This window comes from Pararge aegeria, chromosome 26, assembly GCF_905163445.1.
Source record: "Pararge aegeria chromosome 26, ilParAegt1.1, whole genome shotgun sequence".
Taxonomy (NCBI): Eukaryota; Metazoa; Arthropoda; class Insecta; order Lepidoptera; family Nymphalidae; genus Pararge; species Pararge aegeria.
Window position 1 is genome coordinate 1,749,502 of NC_053205.1, and position 26,547 is coordinate 1,776,048.

At 36.5% G+C, this 26,547-nt stretch overlaps 2 protein-coding genes across 2 annotated transcripts in view; both read left to right on the forward strand.

The window, feature by feature from the left end:
* Nucleotides 1-1,400, forward strand: part of LOC120635117 (leucine-rich repeat serine/threonine-protein kinase 1) — a 109,317-nt gene extending 107,917 nt beyond the window's left edge. Inside the window, exon 57 of the mRNA XM_039906039.1 lies at nt 839-1,400. Coding sequence (XP_039761973.1) covers nt 839-910 — 72 coding nt within the window. The 3' untranslated portion in view covers nt 911-1,400. The remainder of the gene's footprint in view (nt 1-838) is intronic.
* Nucleotides 1,401-7,134: 5,734 nt separating this feature from the next.
* LOC120634989 (spectrin beta chain) overlaps nt 7,135-26,547 on the forward strand; it is a 143,044-nt gene continuing 123,631 nt past the window's right edge. Inside the window, exon 1 of the mRNA XM_039905896.1 lies at nt 7,135-7,425. The gene's annotated coding sequence lies outside the window, so the exon portion shown is untranslated. The remainder of the gene's footprint in view (nt 7,426-26,547) is intronic.

Genomic DNA, 26,547 nt, shown 5'->3' on the forward strand with positions numbered 1-26,547 from the left:
TATTCGGTTTCCTTGGTAACCTAAATACGAAACAAAATGTGTAATGTATTCTATCTCATTCCCTCCCATACATGTGTCGTCTTTAAATCTGTTTCTTTCTTGAGCGTGAAGCATTGTGTTACATCGAGTTTAAAATCACAACGGTTCTAATTTCTTTAATATAACTTGCTTGTTCTAACTCCTAGTGAAGTGCGTGCGCGGTTTTTTTTAACTTTAGTTTTTGGCATAATTTTAAAATCAATTTATCAAGGAGATGAAAATATTGACACAAATAAAAATTTATCAACAATCAACACACTTATGATGGCCGACTGGCGCAGTGGGCAGCGACCCTGCTTTCTGAGTCCAAGGCCGTGGGTTCGATTCCCACAACTGGAAAATGTTTGTGTGATGAGCATAAGTGTTTTTCAGTGTCTGGGTGTTTATATGTATTTTCTAAGTACATATATATAATTCATAAAAAGATTCATCAGTCATCTTAGTACCCATAACACAAGCTACGCTTACTTTGGGGCTAGGTGGCGATGTGTGTATTGTCGTAGTATATTTATTATTTATTTATTATTATTTATTTACTTATACTAAAACTTACTAATACGCAGGCGCGAACACATGCATTAAACGCATGTGTTCTATCTCATTCTCTCGCCGGCTGAATCCTACACATTGTTGTATTTGTGTCTCTTACCTGTCGTTTTTTCCGTTGCATCCGGTTTGAAATCACAACGATTCTAAAGATGTTTCACTTCAAAAACAAGACGTAAGAAAAAAATTTATAGAGTTTGATAGGTCGAGCGATACCTTGAATTTATCTCCTTTTATCTTCTGTTGGTTCCAGTCAAACAACTCTACGACGCACACTGGCTTCTACTGCCTGCTGTGGAGGGCGCAGCACTGGCTGCCAGACTAGCGGAGACATTCCCGTATTAAAGTGTAGCGATTTTGAGCGAAATTGCGCTTCGGCGATCCAGCGCCAAGAAGCGCGGACGCACGCGGCTTTGAGAAACTTATTATTGCGTTGTGTTTGTCACATTGTCGCTATAAAGGTTTTGTTTTTGGTAGAGGTGGAATTTCTTTAAAAGGACATAGTTGATTTGGGGGCGTAAATGAAATAGATTAGCTGGTTTTGTGGGAGAAGTGACTTTAAAACAATGACTTCGTAATCTCCATTGTGGAGGATTGGTATACGCCATGATAACGTCTCATTATGTTCTCTTTAAATAACACACTTTTCGGGCAAAATCCCTTTGAAAGAAAATCATAGACTATATAGAAGAGTGAAATCTAAGTATCTTCTAAGGCATTTCTAACTATTGGCAGAGCATTACTTTTATCAGTCGCTCAGCGTGATATGGAAAGAGCTATGGTTGCTATTTCTTTGAGGGATAAGATCCGTAACGAAGTGATTCGCCAAAGAACTAAAGTAACTGACATAGCCTTTCGTGTTAGTATACTAAAGTGGCAGTGGGCTGGTCACGTTTGTCGGAGGACCGATGGACGTTTGAGTCGAAAGTCCTCGAGTGGAGACCGCGCGTCGGTACACGGAGTGTCGGACGCCCCCCAACTAGATGGAGCGACGACCTCCGAAAAGTGGAAACCCGAAAATAGGAAAAGTTGGCGCGAATTTCATTTCGCCTTAATATTTTGTACATCGCAACGCCTTTGTAAACTACAATTCGTACTGCTCATCTTACTGCGGATTAATTTAGCTCACTATGGGCCACACCAACCGTTCTACGTTTATAGACAAACTGACGTGCGCTGTCAGTTGTGTTTGTTACTACTAGATTATTCTTTTGATTTTAAAAATATTGTTTTATCGATGAATATTAATTATTATTCTATACTTATTCTCCTATTCCGGACTAACAGAAATCTAACAAATCAAAAATAATGAAAATCGGTCCGTCCGTTCTCAAGTTATAATTGGTGTAACTAACACGACTTTGATTTATGTTTATAGATATATGTTCTTTCTAACACTCGTTGGAGTTAGAAAATGTTTTGTAACAGTTTAACTGATTTCTAAGGAATTCTTTGGAATTCCTACTTTTTGGGCGAGTATCTCTTTAATAGAAGATAAATGTGTCTAGGGAAGAGTAATCTCAATTAAATAAACGCTGTACCCGAATTCTTGGGCGGGATGTTAAACAGATTCTGTAGGATGCCAACTTGGGGGGATATCTTTCTTATGACAGGATACCTTTGATTTAACCCAATGGTAGAATGGTGAAGAGGGAACGAGATGGAACAGTTCCTGAGCACACTCCCCGAAGTATATCCTATAAAACCGAATTCCTACTTTTTGGGCGAGTATCTCTTTAAAAGAAGATAAATGACTAGACTAGGTAAGAGTAATCTCAATTAAATAAACGCTGTACCCGACTTCTTGGGCGGGATGTTAAACAGATTCTGTAGGATGCCAACATGGGGGGATATCTTTTTATGACAGGTTACCTTTGATTTAACTCAATGGTAGAATGGTGAAGAGGGAACGAGATGGAACAGTTCCTGAGCACACTCCCCGAAGTATATCCTTAGAAAACCCCGACAAACTGAACTTACGACAGTGATCGAGACTTTGGAGTTAAGCCAAAAGAGGTGACTCCTCGCTTATAAGTCGGCTTGGCGATGCATAGCATCCAAAGCGGCCAATTGATACATGGCTGAGCCATCGTAAAGGTTGTGTGGAATTTAGTCTTCTTGGGAGGAAAATCTCTTCAAAATTAATTTATTTCAAGTAGGCCTAATATAAGCACATTTGAAACGTTTCTGTGTGTAGTGACTCTACCACCGGTTCGGAAGGTTTCATCTCTCACAAGATAGAAAAATGAATGTTAAAATGTAAAATGTAAATTTTTAATGTTGGAAAAGAGCAACTGCTGAGTTTCTTGCCGGCTTCTTCTCTGCCTTCCGAACCGGTGGTAGAGTCACTACACACGGACAGACTTGACGTTTCAAAAGTGCTTGTATTAGGCCTACTTGAAATAAATGAATTTTGAATTTTGAATTTTTAAATATGTCTGCAATTAGATCAAATACAAATTAATATTCATCATAAATTTTGTATTTGATCTACCGCAAACAATTATTACGGTTTGAATGAAAAATACTTGTTACTCTCCGTCCTCTCGAATAACTCCCGAAAAACCAAGTTTATTTGTTTCTTAGGGCGTGAAGGAAGGACAAACAAACAAACTTTCACAGCTATAATATTATTTAGTATACTTCAATGAAACAGATTATGCAATACAATAGATAGATAGGGTAAAACACAATTATTGACACTTGAAGCTTTCGCTCGGTTATCGTCCATTTCAACGTCCGTTCCGAAAACATACGATTAACCTTCAACGAATCGTCAGTGGACAATTTTTAGCCAAAACTTTATCACATTTAGCGAAAAAGGCCTATATGCCATGTTTTAGATAGGTAGGCACATGTTTCTTACTTGTCTTTGAATGTTATTACAATGTTTTAGTTACATTTTTGATGTGAAATATGTTTTTAAAATAGTAAACAACTAGCTGTTGCCCGCGCCTTCGTCTGCGTTTGATTTTGTTTCTTGATGTGGCGTTCAATTTTGTAGTAGTTCTCAAAAAATTAAAGTATTCAGTACCGCTAAGCCTTAAATGAGAGGTTTGCTGCTGTCCGCTGAGGAGTTCTCTATCTCCAACCACATTCAGATCTACACAAAGTTTGGGCAAACTAAACACATATTATAACCTCTATAGTACAAAAATAATTATTTAAATCGGTTATAATTTGTCGGAGTTATGGTGTAAAATCGTCAAACACTTTCATACCCTCTCCCAAAGGAACCGAGCTTAATGTCGGGATAAAAAGTATCCTATATTACTTCTAACACTTCCAAGAATATGTGTACAAAGTTTCATGTGGATCGGTTTAGTAGTTTTTGCGTGAAAGCGTAACAAACAAACTTACATTGACATTTATAATATTAATAGGGATAGGGAAGTAGGGATTAGTAGGGATTATAAAAACATACGTACTTAATTCTTATTTCGAATATATATTTTTTTTTATTACTTTAAAAGACATGTAAAAAAAATGAAGTGTGTAGGTAATAAGTGTTAGGGCGATGTAAAATTTAATAACTATTTTAATGTACTTACTTTTATTTTTATTCAACTGCAAATGTTTTTACTACAATGTAGTAAGGATAGAGTATTTTTTATTATAAGAATAACGTACTGTTTTACCAACTTCTGATAAGTGTCGGTCTTTAACAAATTTATTCATTGTCACTTTACATATAGTCGCAACTGTCAGAGTCGTTACTGGCAGAGATAGCTTTTAAGCGATAAGGCCGCCTTTTGTATTCTACTCCAGTTTTTGTGTTTCTCTCTATTCGTCCATTATTTTCCTAAATGCAATGGTGTACAAATAAAGAGTTAAAATAAAGTAAGGAAGTGACATAACTTACGTTTAAGCTATCCGACACGTCGGAAGGTGGAACAGGAAATATCTTAAAATAAAATAAAACACTCCGAGGGTTGATTTTACAGTTATCTTATAACTCACCTGTACAATATAATTTAAAGTTAAAAAACTGTCAAAACGTTGCATTTATCCCTCATTACCTGGCGGATAAAAAATCAGCCCTTAATAAACTATTTAATTAGTGTCCATAATAATTTGGTAGGGTGGCGATAATAGATATGCTCACCCTAAATACGGGGTAAGTTTTGAAACGGGTTCATATGGCAGCTGCAAATAGTTATAATATATTTTTTTTATTAACAAATCAATGAGAAATGTCGATACAGACACAAATACGCATATCTTTTAATAGTATGGATTTAATATTACGCCAGATTTTGATTTTCTAGTCTGCAGGTACATTCCAAAAACTGCTAGACTTATGCCCGTTTTCACTAAGGATAAGGGCAATATTAATATTTATAATTCACTTTCACAAGGCAACTCATACTACCTAACTTGTCTATGGTTCTTGCCACAGGGTGTTTATTTTGTGTTTGTATTCTCATATGTTTTATTTTTCGTATGGATTTAAAGTTATTAAAAAAACCATTTTTATTTAGTTTTTATTTGTTAAGTGACAGTTTACGATTTCCTAAACGCACCGCAGAGTCGATGTCGTAACTTTAGATGACGCCTAACGGCGTTATTTTCTCTACGCATCACCCAAATCATTAGCCTTCCGATTTAAGCCTTTCCTAAGTATAGTGAAAGCGGTTAGTTATTTTATTGTAATTTTTAAAATACATTGCCTCTTATTGTCTAGAGCAACAAGTGTACGCACGTATGTAAAACAGAAATGTATGCCACCCAGCGCGTAGTTCTTCCACTCCGAACTTTTAGTGGACAAATGTTATCTATACTTAAAGTGCTAAACGGCGTGTCTAGCGTCTGGTAAGACTTCTATGGATAACACAAATTAAAAAAATTGGGTTACACCACTTTTACATGGTACGCATTTCTGCACATCAATACGCACGAAGTTCTAGAAGTCATAGAGTTTGATTCGGACTTTACATGATACTTTATATCGATATATCGAAGTGTAGTTATATTAAAAAAATATCGATATATCTTTTCAACGAGCCTTTAAAAAGTAGTTTTATTTGTGATAGCGTGATTGAAGTATGGTTCTCAGTGTACTACAATAACTTAATGAATGTTGTTGCAAAGATTTTTTTTTTAAACCAAAGATGTACGATAATAAATGAATTTAGTATGCCTATAACTGTGTTTTATTTCCATATTGGTTTCAATCATCCTTATCGTCGTTATCAACCTATTTACCGACCCACTACAGGGCACAGGTCTACCACGTCAACCCTTTATTTATATATTTTTTTATCTCCTTTGCCACAACGATATTTATTTATTAAACTACTTTTTTATTTTTTTAACATTCACGTCACTACAGAGAAATGCATATAAAAAAAATCAGATCACCAATCATGGTTCTAAATTTAAAATTCAAATATTCTTTATCTTTATGAAAGTGTGGTTTACAGAAGCTGAAGTCTTTTTTTTTTAATACCAGATAGGTTTGCGCTTCACAACTATTATGCCTGATGGAAAGCAATGATGCGGTCAAAGTTGGGGCGCGCTTGCCTAGAAAATACCTATTGACCCTTGCCTTGAAGGTATTCAAGTTTGTAAATCAGGAAACACCGATGCCGGAAGAGGGTTCCAAACCAGAAACGTAGATGAAAGCATCCCATAAAGATGACACCGTTCACGGCGTCTCTGTTCTGTAGTAGAATGGCGCCGGTGGAACGAGATTAAATTGTAGTTCCTGAGCACACTCGCCAAAGTATATCCTGTAAAAAACCACCAGGCAGGCAACTTTACGACGGTGCTGTAGACGACAATCAACAAGTTTAAGGCTTCAGTCTGGTATTTGGCAGAGCCATCCCACGCGATGGAGTGGGAATACGCAAGCCCCTATGCTAGATTTGCCCCCTGCAAAGGCTCTAGGCCAAGATCTGGGAGTCAGTGGCGTGCATAGAGGGTATGCAGATGTTATTATAAATGTCAATGTAAGAAAATCCCCAGTCCGAGCTATAAATACTTTTTATAACTCTTACAATTCCTATCCTTAAGACTTTTTTATAACTCGTACTGGAGAGATATTCTTCATTTTATATCTGCATACTCTTTGCATACCCTCTATGCACGCCGCCGCCGGAGTGCCACCATTTATTTTTTATTGTAATAATTGATGAAAAGCATTGCCTTTAAATAGAGCAACAGTTTGCAGCGAACATTGACTTTTTTCTGACTAATCATCATCATCCTTATTAAATTATCGGTGGTTTACTGAACGTCACTTCTCAGAATGAAAAAAGGTTTGCCGTAATTCACTACGCTGTCCTAGTGCGGATTGGTAGACTTCACACGGCTTCGACAACTTTATGGAGAACTCTCAGAACTATACTGTTGAAGCAAGTGATATATTATTTATGCACAACACCTGTGACACCGAAAAGTATGAGCGGTTTTACATTAAAGCATATTTATTTTAAAATAGCTTAATTAATATTATCACTCGTAAAGCCATCTTTTTAATCTGTATTCACAAAGGACGCGATGGCAATCAGCCTGACAGCGCCTGTCAAACGCACAGTAGGACCGAGGACGGGTTGTACAAGTTTTTGTGCCACAAAAAATGCCGACTTGTTTTCTCAGTTAAAACAACATTTTCTTTCGAAAACGCGTAATCAGTGCCTTAGATGTTGTTAACCATAATCAAATAAAACTTTTAAAGATGCTTTGGTGACTTTAAAGAGGTGTTATTTTAGTGAAATAAATGTTAAAATATGACAACAAGTTTGAATGTGTAAATTAGTGAGTGGTTTCAGTTTTTTGCGGATTTCGCACACGTTTTTGCACACTTACGGGCCCCGAAAACAGTTTGCCCGCTCTAAGGTGAGTTTGTGACAACTTTTTAAAACTTTTTAGTGTAAATAACAACTTTTATTCAACACTTGAAAGTGTCGCGTATTCACTTACGTTGCACGTTCGAAAGTAGGTTTGCTGAACTTTTAAAAATTTGGAATTCAAATATCTCTTAAATCATGTGATTTCTAATCGATTGATTAGAGAAGAGCGTTCGGTTATTTAAATAAATATTACGTAATTACGTACGTAATACGTTCTTATTATTTAATTAGAATAGGTATAAAAAGTTGTTTGGAATGTGAGGAATGTAACTAATCCTTTAATCCTATACAGTAGGTTTGTGACTTACGGCATAGTCTGGTGCCCTTGAAGTTATTACGGGTGTTTAGAATTAATTATTTACGTTAGGTTTTTTATATAAATCACTACATAATTGAAATTTAACGACCGACAATGCATCCCAGAACTAAAATCACTGACATAAGCTCAGTGAATCGCGAAGCTCAAGCGGCAAAGGTCGGGGCACATAGCGCGGTTAACCAATTTACGTTTGGGGTTCCAAGGTGCTGGAAAGACAACCCCGCACTGGTAAACGCAGCGTTGGTCGACTACCAACGACATCATACAAGTCTTTGGTAGCCGCTGCCGAACTCCCTACAAAAGACCTAAGCCCAGAAATAGACCTTAACCCGCTGAAGTGATGATGACAATGACTGCATCCTAAATAAGAGACAAAGATACAACCTCCTTACGGCGTCTTTGCCAGTAAAGACGAGGTCCCAGATTTCTTATGCCATTCAATCTTTCCAATGTCGCAGAGGCGTCCAGACCTAGTTATTAACCACATATTCCAAATGTCAACTGAAGCAAAAGCCCGATTTTCACAGGAAGCTTTATGGCGACGTCCCCTTCCCTTAGAATAGAATAGAATAGAAAATTTTTATTGCAACACAAAATAATAGGAAAAACACAAGGAAAACAGTAATAGTAATTAGTGCTAGGGTCTATCTTTTAACAGGCAACCTGAGCATATGAAGCCGATAAAAACGTGAAAAATGGGTGGTGCATAAAGGATGTGACAAAAAATGAAATAAACTTACATGAAAATACATACTACATTTACATATTAACTACAAAAATACAGATATAAATTTATATATACTATAATAGATATTTATGATATATAATTATATACACCCTTCTATGTTGTCTAGCCCTGGGGCTCAACTCCTGGTGAGGTGAGGTGGTGGTTGAATGCTTGCTCCCATTCTCCTGGTGATGTGGTCTCCTGAACAAAGTCAAAGTCAAATATTTCTTTATTCAAATAAGCACATAGATGGCACTTTTGATGCGTTGATCATATACAAAATGTGTACATAGCAGTGAGTAGTGATGGCGATAACTACAATCTTAAACTTAGAACTAAAGCTCCAGGGTTCTCGAGGGTTCCAACAATTTATGCCGTAACTTAGTTCAAGTTAGATTCAAGTTGAGTTCAAGTTTTTAATTTTCATTCTAATAGAAGCTAGCCCTAGACTGCAATAGTGTATAAAAAATAGTCTAGGGAGAGGTTGCAGTTTAGTCGAACAGGAAAAAACATCTTATCATGTTTTTCAATGACAAGTTCGAACACATTAACCTAAAAAACAAACCTCTTCACGATTAATCACATAACAATTAACACATCTTTTAAACAATGAATTGATACATCTAATGAAACATTAATTGAAAATCAATTAACACTAATTGATTCCTGGGGGCACTGACTCTTATAATTTAAAATGAATTAGGCATGTTTTAGTTAGTTTATCCATCTTCTAGATGGATCGATGGACGGGTAGAAAAGCGTTGTCATCATCATATCAACCTATTACCGGCCAATTACAGGGCACAAGGCTCCTCCCACAATGAGAAGGCTGTAGTCCCCTACACTGACCTAGTGCGCATGGTGTATTCCACACACTTTTGAGAACATTACGGACACCTCTCAGGCATGCAGGCTTTCTAAGTTATGTGCATTTAAAGTAATTAAAATATCATTGAAATATGATATTTTAATTACTTTAAATGCACATAACTTAGAAAAGTTAGAGGTGCATGCTGGGATTAAAACTCATCACTCAGAAAGTGAAGTCAAGCTACTCACTGGGTTTGCCCACGGAGGCAGAGATGCATGTTGCAGGACATGTTCCTGGCATGCCTTGCTCGTGTTGCTCGGTTCATAGACAATGGTTTTCCACTGGTGCCATCTGCTAGATCCGTCAAATAGTACAATAAAAGAAATAACATCACACCACCTAAACAACTTTTACTTAACTCTGATTATATTTTTATCTATTTTGAACACATAATCTTAGTGATGAAAATATACTTTTCATAATAAAAACTAGCAAGAGAAACTAGTAGTAGAATAAAAGTAAAGTCAAAGTCAAAAATTTCTTTATTCGAGTAGGCACATAGAACGCACTTTTGATGCGTAGATTACATGTAAAATATGACGTAGAAGTAAGTTGATGGTATATCGTGTCGATACCTAAATTCGTAAAACTAAAGCTACGAGGGATCCAAACGCGTCCTGGTTTATGAATAAGCCCACAACAAACTTTGCATTTCGTAATGTGAAGTTTATGCACAAATTATTCACTTCAATAACTTTAGCGAGATAGTTGAATACGTCGTGAAATTATAATTCACGTCGTTTAATTTTATCATAAGTGATTTATCATCAGCATGCAACCCTATCCCGTGATTGTCCTTTGGTAAGGAGTCCTTCCTTACCATGCTATTAATATAAATAAGGAATAGAATAGGTCCTAATACAGACCCCTGTTGAACACCAATTTCCACAATCGAAATATTTGACTGCTTTCGATTCACGTCAACATTTTAAATTCTATCGCGCAAATAGTAAATAAAACTTCACAAAACATTACCGGCCTTCATATAGTAAATATCGCAAAATTGAATCTATAGAGATTAGGCTATTAAAACGTTTAGATGAGATCACAGCCGACATCGTAATATGCAAGTTTTATCTACAACTAAATTGCTTACAACGTAATTACTGCGATCGGTCTTTGTCATCTCACTGACCTTGCTATAGTGATCTCACCTTTAGAAAACAACCATATTTTGTGAAAATTAAAATATTTTATAGAAAAACGGCCAAGATTAAAACGGCAAGAGGCCTAAGGATGGCTCTATAATAAAGAGTTGAATATTAATTGGTTTGTCGTGGAAGCTCTGAGGGGTCACGGAGTCTAAGTGCAAAAAAGTCTTGGAAGACATTATGTGATTACCTCATCCAGAATCAGCTTGGCTGTTCCACGGTTGACACTGACTAATAAGTTATTAAGTTTATTGTAAAAGGTTGAAGGATTTGCAATGTTGCCTGCAAGATATATTTCTAAAGAAGTAACATTGATGTATCATAATCACCACGCTGGGTGGACGGGATGCTGAACATAGGTCGTTTGTAGGGCTTTCCAAACTCCAGGGTTTGGGCCCGATTTTCGTCCTCGATCGATGTCGTCTGTCCAACTTGGGGGGGGGGTCCAGCATTTACCGGTGCAGGGTCGCCATTCCAGCACCTTGTGACCCCAACGTCCATCCGATTACCACTAGCTTGCTAGCGACTCGTTGAGCTACTTGGGTAAGTCTAGAACATCCTAAAGTAAATCAGGGAGGCATGGCGCGACAAAAACCCTTCTTTACAACAAGAAATCAGAAATCCAACGCAGAGAAAGTCGCGGGCATTCGCTAGTTATAAAATCACGTAACGCTACAAACAATAAGCATAGATAAGCTTTTATCAGCGAACCCAAGTCTGAAGGTTGGTGTATTATTGTCCAGTGTCAGGTCTATTTATATACAAAACCGTTAGATCATTTGAAAATATCACATACTAGCCGTTGCCCGCGAATTCGTCTGCGTTTGATTTTGTTTTTTGATTTAGCGTTAAATTTGGTTGTAGTTCTAAAAAAATTTAAAGTATTCAGTATCGCTAAACCTTAAATGAGGGGTTTGCTGCCGTCCGCTGAGCATTACTGTCCTCTATCTCCAACCACATTCGGATCTACATAAAGTTTTGGCAAAATTAAACACATAATATCCTCCTCTAACCTCTATAGTACAAAAATAATTATTTAAATCGGTTATAATTTGTCGGAGTTATGGTGTAAAATCGTCAAACGCTTTCATCCCCTCTCCCAAAGGAACCGAGCTTAATGTCGGGATAAAAAGTATCCTATATTACTTCTAATACTTCCAAGAATATGTGTACAAAGTTTCATGAGGATCGGTTAAGTAGTTTTTGCGTGAAAGCGTAACAAACAAACTTACATTCACATTTATAATACTAGTAAGATAAGATTAATAAATAGTTTCCAAGAAACAATTAAAATTGTATTTGATTAACAACCAATGTTCGATATAAATACGGATGCATTTTCGATACACTTCAGTCCTACATGGACTCGAGCGATACATGGATTTATTTTAAAGGCAACATTTTGCTACTTTGGGTTACATTATTGCAATTTTCTTGAGGATCTCCATTTTTTGAAGTTATACTTCTTTTGGCGCGTCAGGGAAAAATGATGAGAGTACATTTTTACGATGTGCGCGCACAAAATCACAAAAAACCGACACTCTGAAGTTAGCTATAAGGTTATACAGTGACACTTTCAATTGTCAAACTCAAATTTTAATGATGACTGAAACTTGGTTGTCCGATTATGAGATAACTAGATATTGCGTTATATAGCAATTTAATCATAATACATTAAAAGTTTAAATATATTACGTTAAAATGTATTTGTAATATATAAATATATTACGTTTTTTCTATCGAATAAGGCGAAAGATACAATTTTTGGAAAGATTTCTGTCTTGTTACGCCAAAGAACTGTAACTTCTAACGCGTGTACATGTCCACACACATTTTTTTTTTTTAATCTATTATAGCCTATGTTACTTCGTCAAAGTTAAGCTTTCTTTTGGTTAAAACCGGTCAGTAATATCGGAGTCTATTGGGAACAAACCAACAAAGAAAAAAATCTTTCCTCTTTATAATATTAGTATAGAAGTATAGACTATAGATATACGCTTTTACCCGCGATGCGACCTCGCAGGTACCTTTTTTTTTCTAGCGCGTACCATAAACAAGCTTAATTGTTTCGCCTCGGCTCTCCGCCTATTGTTCCAATTTCGAATTTCAAAAAAAGAACGGCCGCCAGCGAACAAAACGGCTATGGGGCGTTGCGATTACGTCATCGGATCATCAGACAACAAACACTTCTATGTACTTACAGTACAAAAATAAAAAAGCCTTTTAATTCTTGATTACAATACATAGATTACATTACAATACATATTATATTTTACGTGAAAACACAAAATACATAGAAAATAAATAAAAAATATACAGAAAAAAATAAAATAAAAAAGTAGTTCTAAATTGCATTTAATAATAATAATAATAAAATTTCATTCCAGGAATAGCCCATATACAGTACACTTAACATTTTAAAACATAACATAATATAAATTAAAAATAATAATAATAATTGTTGAAGAACGTGGGGATTGGACTTTGAATAATACTATTTTTCACTTCTTACATTTGATATATAATCGGGCAGAGTTTCCCCCTACAACTACTTGATACAGAATGAATGCTTGAGAAGGTAATGCGTCTACTTTTATACGGTTCTGGTACGGTTTACAATGTTGAAAACAAAACTAACGAATAATAATATTTTACGATATTAGTTTCCGGTAAGTTATTTCACAAAATATATTGTTCTTATTCTATTTGGAAAACATTAATTATTACGAAACGAATTATATAAAGCAAAATAGAACTATTAAAGCTATTCTGTATTGATGAATCTTGTAGTGACGTCACAACATGTTTATGGCGTAGCTTAGGTATTAGCCAGGAAGAGCAACAGCTAACATAATTAAACACGAAACAAGTATTGAAATAAATATAAAATAAATGTGAGTAATCTAGTATCTGGTATAATATTTCTTCTTGCAAGAACTCCTCTCATGCGAGGGTATAGGCCTCCTCCAGGGATGACCGCCGGTCTCTATCTTTAGCTACTTGTATCCAGTTTATACCGGCAACTTTAACGATATCGTCGGACCATCTTGCATGCGGTCTGCCTACTATACCACCCTACCTACCCACAGTGTATATATTACTTTATCGATAAAAATATCACAAAAGAAAAAGAAAATGGACTGTAACAATACTAATATTAGAAGCAAAAATAAACTCGTTGTGCAGTTTACTAGGCTACACAAAATTGCAAATTTATTCAAGGGCTATTGTATATTATTTTGTAACAAATTACCAAATAAAATCTTTGAAATGTCTCTCAATAAGTTCAAAGTTTATATAAAACGTAAGCTTATAGAAAAATCCTATTATAATATTAAGGATTACTTGAACGATAAAAAAAGCTTGGGTAGGAATTGCTCTAGCTTCATAGCTTAATATAAATAAACTGTGAGATGGTGATAACAAAAAAAAATACCCCGCTAAGTTTGTTGTGGGCTCTTCTTAGACCAGGGCGCGTTTGGAACCGTCGTGTAAGCTTAAGGTTTCAGTTGGCGTACGAAGTTATCACCATCCCCTTACAATTATGTAAACAGATATGTATGAACGCTTCATAAGTGCCTGTGATAGGCCTACATGAATAATGAAAATTTTAATTTGAATTTAACTTGTAGCTATTGTGAGTAGTATAGCTTTTTGTGACAGAGCTCGTCCGGGAAAGTTCCGCCAGGCTTATTTGTCCCGCCAAGAAGTATTGCTGCGTTCCGCTCTGAAGGGCGTGGTTGCCGTTGTAAATACAGTCTCACGAGGCTTAACTTATTCCTCAGGTTGAAAGTCAAAGTCAAAGTCAAATATTTCTTTGTTTAAGTAGGCACATATATGGCACTTTTGATGCGTACATTACATGTAAAATCTATAAATATATAAATGTTACGTTGGTTTGTGTACGCTTCAAAAACTCAAAAATTTCTGCACCGATCGGGCTGAAATTTTAGCATGATATACAATTTATGAATTGAAAGTAATAAATATAATTTATATATTTTTATATACTACGACAACGCACACATCGCCATCTAGCCCCAAAGTAAGCGTAGCTTGTGTTATGGGTACTAAGATGACTGATGAATACTTTTATGAATATGTAATATAAATACTTATAATTTACATATAAACACCCAGACACTGAAAAACATTCATGTTCTTCACACACACATTTTCCAGTTGTGGGAATCGAACCGAATCTTTGACGAAAATTCAAGTAACCTTACATAATAAAGGTTTGACAGTTGATTTCTTTTCAATTATTCAAACAATACCTTTTTTCTATTGTTAGTGTCGTTATTTTCCAAACGTAGAATAAGGCGTAAGACAAAATTTTTGAAATTATTTTCATCTTGTTACACCAAAGAGGTATAATGTTAATAACTCCCGACTATTTCACTTTTCATACAAAAATTATCAAATTTGGTTTATCCGTTCTGGAGCTATAATGCCACAGACGTACACGCACAGACACGTTAAACTTATAACACCTCTTTGTTTCTGCCTTGGGGGTTAAAAAAGGTATTCAACTGCGTCCCATTTCTATGGCGACGGCATTCTGTCATTGAGTCACATCCTTATCTCGAATGATTTGTCCCTTCTAACAGGAAATGAATAATTACTTCGTAATCACGAACGGTGAAGCGGTGATAGCACAGTGGGTAGGAGCTTGACTTCACTTTCGGGGGCAGAGTTCTAATCCCAGGATTACTTAACAATTATTCATTGTAAAATCAACATCTCCCGAGGATGCTCCGGTTTCGGAGCGAAACGTGCCTAGAGAGATTCTCCTGCTTTTTACGGAGTATAGAAAATATTCATAATATATCATGAAATTACGATATTCATAATATGTTCCAACTTTAATCTTATTAGTTTACATAGGCGGGGCAAGCCGGGTGCGACGCACGTGTTCAGCGCCGGTTGGTAGGTAGTTGGGGCACATGTGCGCAAACGTTTATTTTGTACTGCTATTTATAAACGTGGACAACATGAGCCGCTTTTATTAACGTCGGGTTCCGTATGTCACAAATACTTTAACAAGTAATGCAAGTAACCCTCCCGAGCCCCGACTAATTCACCTTTCAAACAATAATAAACGAAATATACACACACACACACACACACACACCCACACACACCGTGCGTGTGGAGCGGTATTCGGTCTGCTTTCCGTAGAGATTCGAAACTAATATTAAATACTTTGGTATTTAGGTTGTGATTTTGATTGGGTTGATAGCAATCGGATTCAATCAAATAACTAAGCACTGACCAGGCTTACCCCCGTATATTAGAGTTAGATCTAACGCGGATTTATATTTAACTGACGTGGCGTATTGTGACGCATCAGTGCGCTGATTGCGAGATTATTCATATTTTTCTATTAGCAGCAAGATATATCCTTTGTAGTTACAATTTAGCAAATCAAAAATAGAACTTAACTTGAGCGAAGCCGCGGGCAAAAGCTAGTATTATATACCTACTAATATTATAAAAGTGATTGTAAGTTTGTTAGTTACGCTTTCACGCGAAACTGCCAAACCGATCTTCATGAAACTTTTTATACATATTGTTGGAGGTATTAGAAATAATATAGTATACTGTTCATCGAAAAAAAAAATGCGTAAGAAAAAAAAAAGGGTTATGAAAAAATCTCAGTTTCTCAAATATGACTATAGGTGTGACTATGTAGCAGTACGCTGCCTTCCAAAATTACGCGGGCGAAGCCACAGGGCACATCTAGTAATTCATAAATAATCGGTGCCAAATAAAATGTAGAAAATTACTTGATGCTTGTTAGAAACAAAAAAAGTAAACCGTATAAAAGGTATGTCTATCAACACTAAATTTATTTATTCTTTTCAATATTTGTTTTATAAATATAACCTAAAATAAACTATTTAAAACTAAATAAAATCTTAAACGTCTTCGAAACGGCCGCGGCGAGGCACAGTTCCTAAGATGCTGGCAGCATCCTTTGGATGGCCAAACTAATTCATTGGCCAAACTGCCCGCTCTAGGATAGATAGACTCGATAACTCTTTTCGATAATTCATTGAAAAGAGCTCGTGCCTCCGGACCCCACGGTCCCAAAGTATGTACACCAAAAGCACAAAAATTAAGCTGCTATCCCGGTTTTCATATTTACACCTCTTGGCCTGCTCGGCACTGGTAGCAGCCGCACCATTGACGAGGTGGCCTGGATGTGTGATGCAGCTAGGGTATCGACACAAGTTGCATCCCACACAAGTGTTCCCAGTCTCCAAGGTATGAGCGTCATACCATCAGGTCTCTTGCCATCGCTGCGCGCTAAACAGCAGGTTCTAATACAGCTGGTACGTGAGCGGTAGCACGAGATCTATCTATAGTAATTTTACATTTTATTTGGCTCCTATCTACTTATCAAAGGTTTTAGAAATTATTTATTTCTTGTTCTAGTTGTTTAACAAAGTCGGTTCTTTGGTCAATTTTTTTTTTTTTTACATTCCTTTGTAGTTTTAATTTCGGTCGGTGTCTTTGTATTTATCTGTATGAGCGTTAACGAAAGTAACACTCAGTACACGCGAAGGCCTCCGGTTGTATGGCGGGAACTAGAGCGTGACCCACCAACCGAGCTCTCGAACGCGTGGTGGGTTAATTTCACCGTTCAGTGTTCGCTATACCACTGACGGCTGAATGGTTTGGTGACCTCTCACGTTCATCCGCATTTTCCTAACACCGGCTTGTTACAGAAAAAAATAATACGTAACAATTTTAGGCCTGACCCGAGATTCGAACCTAGAACTTAGTGATCCGCAGTTGAACAGCCTATATCAGCCCACTGCTAATTATGTAATTAACCTGACCACCTGCTATAGCACAAATTGTAAAAAAAAAATTGGTTGTCTGTAAAGTCGGCTTACTGACGATAGTTGAACGTGACAACGTCGTAAGAAAATACTGATGGAATGGTTGCATTTTTCAAAAGAAAATTTAAATTTTATTTGTTTGATAGATATTATCGTTGCTATAAACAATTGACGCCACATTCACTTTTCACTGCACTTCTTAGCCGAAAACATGTAAATGTAAATAAATAAATAAAATAAATAAATATACTACGACAATACATCGCCACCTAGCCCCAAAGTAAGCGTAGCTTGTGTTATGGGTACAAAGATAGCTGTTGAATATTGTTATGAATATAATACATAAATACTTATAATATACATATAAACACCCAGACACTGAAAACATTCATGCTCATCACACAAACATTTTCCAGTTATGGGAATCGAACCCACGACCTTGGACTCAGAAAGCAGGGTCGCTGCAAACTGCGCCAATCGGCCGTCTAAATGTATTAAAATGTATTATTGTATAGAAGCTGTCCACGCGGACGCATCGCTCACTCAATTAGGAGAGAGACAGATGTCGAACGCGGAGGCCGACTGTGCCTCTTTGTCGCTCGTTCCGCGCTCTCGCTTGCACATCAACCCTTGAATGGAACGCCTCAAAGCGAGGTAACGCCGCATACGTCATGTTTTTTCGTGCGTGCAGCCGGCTCCATCGAATTATAAGACGTTGTCACGTCAAAAAAAGTTATACTACCATACCCCTAACAAGTTAGTCCGTTATCACCTTGGATTTCATCATCACTCATCAGTTATATCAGGTGAGTTTTAGTCAAGGGCTAACTTTACAATATGGGGTGTCCCCCTATGAGCTGCGCTCTCTGATGCGAAAAAGATCTGTCTTGCAATCTTACACCGACATGGTAAACTCCATCCTGAGTGACCTCAAGAAATTCAACACGTAGATTATAAATTTTTAGTAATAATCATTATAAGTGTGTAAATTTTATAGTTTCAGTTTATCTATGTGTATAGGAAGAACAGCCTGGCCGATGTATCAAAACACAGAAGCAGGGCTGTACTTTTTCAAAAATTGTATCTCACGAAATAAGATAATGTAAGAAAACTAAATTAATAAAAAAAAAAAAAAAAACATTCCTATTACATTCTTAGTTTATAGGTATTGTACATCTAACTTTAGAAGTGGGTGTTTGATTGTTTATTTTCTTTTAAACTAGAACAAGTTTTCAATCAACATTTTTGACGGCCGACAGGCGCAGTGGCCAGACCCTGCTTTCTGAGTCCAAAGCCGTGGGCTCGATTCCCACAACTGGAAAATGTTGTGTGATGAACATGAATGTTACCAGTGTCTGGGTATTTATCTGTAATCTGTATATTATAAGTACAGTCAAACCTGGATAAGCGAGAGTTCAAGGGAGCACAATCTCATTCTCGCTTATAGAGGTTTCTCACTAACCCGAGTTCCTCGCTAATGCAGGTACATGGGTAGCGTTTCTCTCTTATAGAGGTACGCAGCAATAACAAGACATATTTATGCACTATGTAATTTTATTTTATTTAGACATTACAAATTTATTTACATTAAAAAAAATCCGTCAATTTCGTTTGGGTTTCTGTTTTTGTATTTTGAATGTTTTTCTCTAACTCATAAATTTTGTCGAATATTGCTTGCTCGACTGTCGCTTATAGAGGTATAGATAAGTAGCAGTCCCACTTACGGAGGTCCATGAGGGAAAAACTATCGGTCAGTAATATCGGAGTCTATTGGGAACAAACCAACAAAGAAAAAAATCTTTCCTCTTTATAATATTAGTATAGAAGTATAGACTATAGATATACGCTTTTACCCGCGATGCGACCTCGCAGGTACCTTTTTTTTTCTAGCGCGTACCATAAACAAGCTTAATTGTTTCGCCTCGGCTCTCCGCCTATTGTTCCAATTTCGAATTTCAAAAAAAGAACGGCCGCCAGCGAACAAAACGGCTATGGGGCGTTGCGATTACGTCATCGGATCATCAGACAACAAACACTTCTATGTACTTACAGTACAAAAATAAAAAAGCCTTTTAATTCTTGATTACAATACATAGATTACATTACAATACATATTATATTTTACGTGAAAACACAAAATACATAGAAAATAAATAAAAAATATACAGAAAAAAATAAAATAAAAAAGTAGTTCTAAATTGCATTTAATAATAATAATAATAAAATTTCATTCCAGGAATAGCCCATATACAGTACACTTAACATTTTAAAACATAACATAATATAAATTAAAAATAATAATAATAATTGTTGAAGAACGTGGGGATTGGACTTTGAATAATACTATTTTTCACTTCTTACATTTGATATATAATCGGGCAGAGTTTCCCCCTACAACTACTTGATACAGAATGAATGCTTGAGAAGGTAATGCGTCTACTTTTATACGGTTCTGGTACGGTTTACAATGTTGAAAACAAAACTAACGAATAATAATATTTTACGATATTAGTTTCCGGTAAGTTATTTCACAAAATATATTGTTCTTATTCTATTTGGAAAACATTAATTATTACGAAACGAATTATATAAAGCAAAATAGAACTATTAAAGCTATTCTGTATTGATGAATCTTGTAGTGACGTCACAACATGTTTATGGCGTAGCTTAGGTATTAGCCAGGAAGAGCAACAGCTAACATAATTAAACACGAAACAAGTATTGAAATAAATATAAAATAAATGTGAGTAATCTAGTATCTGGTATAATATTTCTTCTTGCAAGAACTCCTCTCATGCGAGGGTATAGGCCTCCTCCAGGGATGACCGCCGGTCTCTATCTTTAGCTACTTGTATCCAGTTTATACCGGCAACTTTAACGATATCGTCGGACCATCTTGCATGCGGTCTGCCTACTATACCACCCTACCTACCCACAGTGTATATATTACTTTATCGATAAAAATATCACAAAAGAAAAAGAAAATGGACTGTAACAATACTAATATTAGAAGCAAAAATAAACTCGTTGTGCAGTTTACTAGGCTACACAAAATTGCAAATTTATTCAAGGGCTATTGTATATTATTTTGTAACAAATTACCAAATAAAATCTTTGAAATGTCTCTCAATAAGTTCAAAGTTTATATAAAACGTAAGCTTATAGAAAAATCCTATTATAATATTAAGGATTACTTGAACGATAAAAAAAGCTTGGGTAGGAATTGCTCTAGCTTCATAGCTTAATATAAATAAACTGTGAGATGGTGATAACAAAAAAAAATACCCCGCTAAGTTTGTTGTGGGCTCTTCTTAGACCAGGGCGCGTTTGGAACCGTCGTGTAAGCTTAAGGTTTCAGTTGGCGTACGAAGTTATCACCATCCCCTTACAATTATGTAAACAGATATGTATGAACGCTTCATAAGTGCCTGTGATAGGCCTACATGAATAATGAAAATTTTAATTTGAATTTAACTTGTAGCTATTGTGAGTAGTATAGCTTTTTGTGACAGAGCTCGTCCGGGAAAGTTCCGCCAGGCTTATTTGTCCCGCCAAGAAGTATTGCTGCGTTCCGCTCTGAAGGGCGTGGTTGCCGTTGTAAATACAGTCTCACGAGGCTTAACTTATTCCTCAGGTTGAAAGTCAAAGTCAAAGTCAAATATTTCTTTGTTTAAGTAGGCACATATATGGCACTTTTGATGCGTACATTACATGTAAAATCTATAAATATATAAATGTTACGTTGGTTTGTGTACGCTTCAAAAACTCAAAAATTTCTGCACCGATCGGGCTGAAATTTTAGCATGATATACAATTTATGAATTGAAAGTAATAAATATAATTTATATATTTTTATATACTACGACAACGCACACATCGCCATCTAGCCCCAAAGTAAGCGTAGCTTGTGTTATGGGTACTAAGATGACTGATGAATACTTTTATGAATATGTAATATAAATACTTATAATTTACATATAAACACCCAGACACTGAAAAACATTCATGTTCTTCACACACACATTTTCCAGTTGTGGGAATCGAACCGAATCTTTGACGAAAATTCAAGTAACCTTACATAATAAAGGTTTGACAGTTGATTTCTTTTCAATTATTCAAACAATACCTTTTTTCTATTGTTAGTGTCGTTATTTTCCAAACGTAGAATAAGGCGTAAGACAAAATTTTTGAAATTATTTTCATCTTGTTACACCAAAGAGGTATAATGTTAATAACTCCCGACTATTTCACTTTTCATACAAAAATTATCAAATTTGGTTTATCCGTTCTGGAGCTATAATGCCACAGACGTACACGCACAGACACGTTAAACTTATAACACCTCTTTGTTTCTGCCTTGGGGGTTAAAAAAGGTATTCAACTGCGTCCCATTTCTATGGCGACGGCATTCTGTCATTGAGTCACATCCTTATCTCGAATGATTTGTCCCTTCTAACAGGAAATGAATAATTACTTCGTAATCACGAACGGTGAAGCGGTGATAGCACAGTGGGTAGGAGCTTGACTTCACTTTCGGGGGCAGAGTTCTAATCCCAGGATTACTTAACAATTATTCATTGTAAAATCAACATCTCCCGAGGATGCTCCGGTTTCGGAGCGAAACGTGCCTAGAGAGATTCTCCTGCTTTTTACGGAGTATAGAAAATATTCATAATATATCATGAAATTACGATATTCATAATATGTTCCAACTTTAATCTTATTAGTTTACATAGGCGGGGCAAGCCGGGTGCGACGCACGTGTTCAGCGCCGGTTGGTAGGTAGTTGGGGCACATGTGCGCAAACGTTTATTTTGTACTGCTATTTATAAACGTGGACAACATGAGCCGCTTTTATTAACGTCGGGTTCCGTATGTCACAAATACTTTAACAAGTAATGCAAGTAACCCTCCCGAGCCCCGACTAATTCACCTTTCAAACAATAATAAACGAAATATACACACACACACACACACACACACCCACACACACCGTGCGTGTGGAGCGGTATTCGGTCTGCTTTCCGTAGAGATTCGAAACTAATATTAAATACTTTGGTATTTAGGTTGTGATTTTGATTGGGTTGATAGCAATCGGATTCAATCAAATAACTAAGCACTGACCAGGCTTACCCCCGTATATTAGAGTTAGATCTAACGCGGATTTATATTTAACTGACGTGGCGTATTGTGACGCATCAGTGCGCTGATTGCGAGATTATTCATATTTTTCTATTAGCAGCAAGATATATCCTTTGTAGTTACAATTTAGCAAATCAAAAATAGAACTTAACTTGAGCGAAGCCGCGGGCAAAAGCTAGTATTATATACCTACTAATATTATAAAAGTGATTGTAAGTTTGTTAGTTACGCTTTCACGCGAAACTGCCAAACCGATCTTCATGAAACTTTTTATACATATTGTTGGAGGTATTAGAAATAATATAGTATACTGTTCATCGAAAAAAAAAATGCGTAAGAAAAAAAAAAGGGTTATGAAAAAATCTCAGTTTCTCAAATATGACTATAGGTGTGACTATGTAGCAGTACGCTGCCTTCCAAAATTACGCGGGCGAAGCCACAGGGCACATCTAGTAATTCATAAATAATCGGTGCCAAATAAAATGTAGAAAATTACTTGATGCTTGTTAGAAACAAAAAAAGTAAACCGTATAAAAGGTATGTCTATCAACACTAAATTTATTTATTCTTTTCAATATTTGTTTTATAAATATAACCTAAAATAAACTATTTAAAACTAAATAAAATCTTAAACGTCTTCGAAACGGCCGCGGCGAGGCACAGTTCCTAAGATGCTGGCAGCATCCTTTGGATGGCCAAACTAATTCATTGGCCAAACTGCCCGCTCTAGGATAGATAGACTCGATAACTCTTTTCGATAATTCATTGAAAAGAGCTCGTGCCTCCGGACCCCACGGTCCCAAAGTATGTACACCAAAAGCACAAAAATTAAGCTGCTATCCCGGTTTTCATATTTACACCTCTTGGCCTGCTCGGCACTGGTAGCAGCCGCACCATTGACGAGGTGGCCTGGATGTGTGATGCAGCTAGGGTATCGACACAAGTTGCATCCCACACAAGTGTTCCCAGTCTCCAAGGTATGAGCGTCATACCATCAGGTCTCTTGCCATCGCTGCGCGCTAAACAGCAGGTTCTAATACAGCTGGTACGTGAGCGGTAGCACGAGATCTATCTATAGTAATTTTACATTTTATTTGGCTCCTATCTACTTATCAAAGGTTTTAGAAATTATTTATTTCTTGTTCTAGTTGTTTAACAAAGTCGGTTCTTTGGTCAATTTTTTTTTTTTTTACATTCCTTTGTAGTTTTAATTTCGGTCGGTGTCTTTGTATTTATCTGTATGAGCGTTAACGAAAGTAACACTCAGTACACGCGAAGGCCTCCGGTTGTATGGCGGGAACTAGAGCGTGACCCACCAACCGAGCTCTCGAACGCGTGGTGGGTTAATTTCACCGTTCAGTGTTCGCTATACCACTGACGGCTGAATGGTTTGGTGACCTCTCACGTTCATCCGCATTTTCCTAACACCGGCTTGTTACAGAAAAAAATAATACGTAACAATTTTAGGCCTGACCCGAGATTCGAACCTAGAACTTAGTGATCCGCAGTTGAACAGCCTATATCAGCCCACTGCTAATTATGTAATTAACCTGACCACCTGCTATAGCACAAATTGTAAAAAAAAAATTGGTTGTCTGTAAAGTCGGCTTACTGACGATAGTTGAACGTGACAACGTCGTAAGAAAATACTGATGGAATGGTTGCATTTTTCAAAAGAAAATTTAAATTTTATTTGTTTGATAGATATTATCGTTGCTATAAACAATTGACGCCACATTCACTTTTCACTGCACTTCTTAGCCGAAAACATGTAAATGTAAATAAATAAATAAAATAAATAAATATACTACGACAATACATCGCCACCTAGCCCCAAAGTAAGCGTAGCTTGTGTTATGGGTACAAAGATAGCTGTTGAATATTGTTATGAATATAATACATAAATACTTATAATATACATATAAACACCCAGACACTGAAAACATTCATGCTCATCACACAAACATTTTCCAGTTATGGGAATCGAACCCACGACCTTGGACTCAGAAAGCAGGGTCGCTGCAAACTGCGCCAATCGGCCGTCTAAATGTATTAAAATGTATTATTGTATAGAAGCTGTCCACGCGGACGCATCGCTCACTCAATTAGGAGAGAGACAGATGTCGAACGCGGAGGCCGACTGTGCCTCTTTGTCGCTCGTTCCGCGCTCTCGCTTGCACATCAACCCTTGAATGGAACGCCTCAAAGCGAGGTAACGCCGCATACGTCATGTTTTTTCGTGCGTGCAGCCGGCTCCATCGAATTATAAGACGTTGTCACGTCAAAAAAAGTTATACTACCATACCCCTAACAAGTTAGTCCGTTATCACCTTGGATTTCATCATCACTCATCAGTTATATCAGGTGAGTTTTAGTCAAGGGCTAACTTTACAATATGGGGTGTCCCCCTATGAGCTGCGCTCTCTGATGCGAAAAAGATCTGTCTTGCAATCTTACACCGACATGGTAAACTCCATCCTGAGTGACCTCAAGAAATTCAACACGTAGATTATAAATTTTTAGTAATAATCATTATAAGTGTGTAAATTTTATAGTTTCAGTTTATCTATGTGTATAGGAAGAACAGCCTGGCCGATGTATCAAAACACAGAAGCAGGGCTGTACTTTTTCAAAAATTGTATCTCACGAAATAAGATAATGTAAGAAAACTAAATTAATAAAAAAAAAAAAAAAAACATTCCTATTACATTCTTAGTTTATAGGTATTGTACATCTAACTTTAGAAGTGGGTGTTTGATTGTTTATTTTCTTTTAAACTAGAACAAGTTTTCAATCAACATTTTTGACGGCCGACAGGCGCAGTGGCCAGACCCTGCTTTCTGAGTCCAAAGCCGTGGGCTCGATTCCCACAACTGGAAAATGTTGTGTGATGAACATGAATGTTACCAGTGTCTGGGTATTTATCTGTAATCTGTATATTATAAGTACAGTCAAACCTGGATAAGCGAGAGTTCAAGGGAGCACAATCTCATTCTCGCTTATAGAGGTTTCTCACTAACCCGAGTTCCTCGCTAATGCAGGTACATGGGTAGCGTTTCTCTCTTATAGAGGTACGCAGCAATAACAAGACATATTTATGCACTATGTAATTTTATTTTATTTAGACATTACAAATTTATTTACATTAAAAAAAATCCGTCAATTTCGTTTGGGTTTCTGTTTTTGTATTTTGAATGTTTTTCTCTAACTCATAAATTTTGTCGAATATTGCTTGCTCGACTGTCGCTTATAGAGGTATAGATAAGTAGCAGTCCCACTTACGGAGGTCCATGAGGGAAAAACTACTCTCTCTTACAAAGGTTTCTGTTTCTCGCTAATAGAGGTTTTGGGAGCTTAAAATGACGGGTCCTGGCTATTTCTCTCACTTATTGAGTTTTCTCACTTATCCAGTTCAAACTTACCCAGGTTTGACTGTATTTATGTGTATATTATTTATGATAACAGTCATCTATGTACCCATAACACAAGCTACGCTTTGTTTGTGAGTAGATGGCGATGTCGGATGTGTGTGTTGTCGTAGTATATTTATTTATTTACTTTATTTATTAGGTGTTCTTACAAACATTTACACTAAACAATAGTTTTTTATTTTATTTAATCTATTTTATTGGCGTCGCTACCATCGCTCGATGGGAATGCAAATAACATTCCTCATCATATCAACCCATTACCGGCCACTACAGAGCACGTGTCTCCCCCCACAATAAGAAGGGGTTAAAGCCGTAGTCCACCACGCTGCCCCAGTGCGGATTGGTGGACTTTACACACCTTTGAGAATGTTATAGAGAAGTCAGGCATGCATGTTTTCTCACGATGTTGTTTGTATTGTTTTCCTTCATCGTTGGTGAAAGTGATATTAGAATTACTTAAAACGCACATAACTTAGAAATGTTAGAGGTGCGCGCTGGGATTCGAACTCGGTCCCCCGAATGTTAAGTCGATACCCATTGTGCTATCACAGCTTCTATTAGGTATATTTACAAACTTTTACAATAGTAGGTAGGTACAATTGTTTTTTTTTTAAAT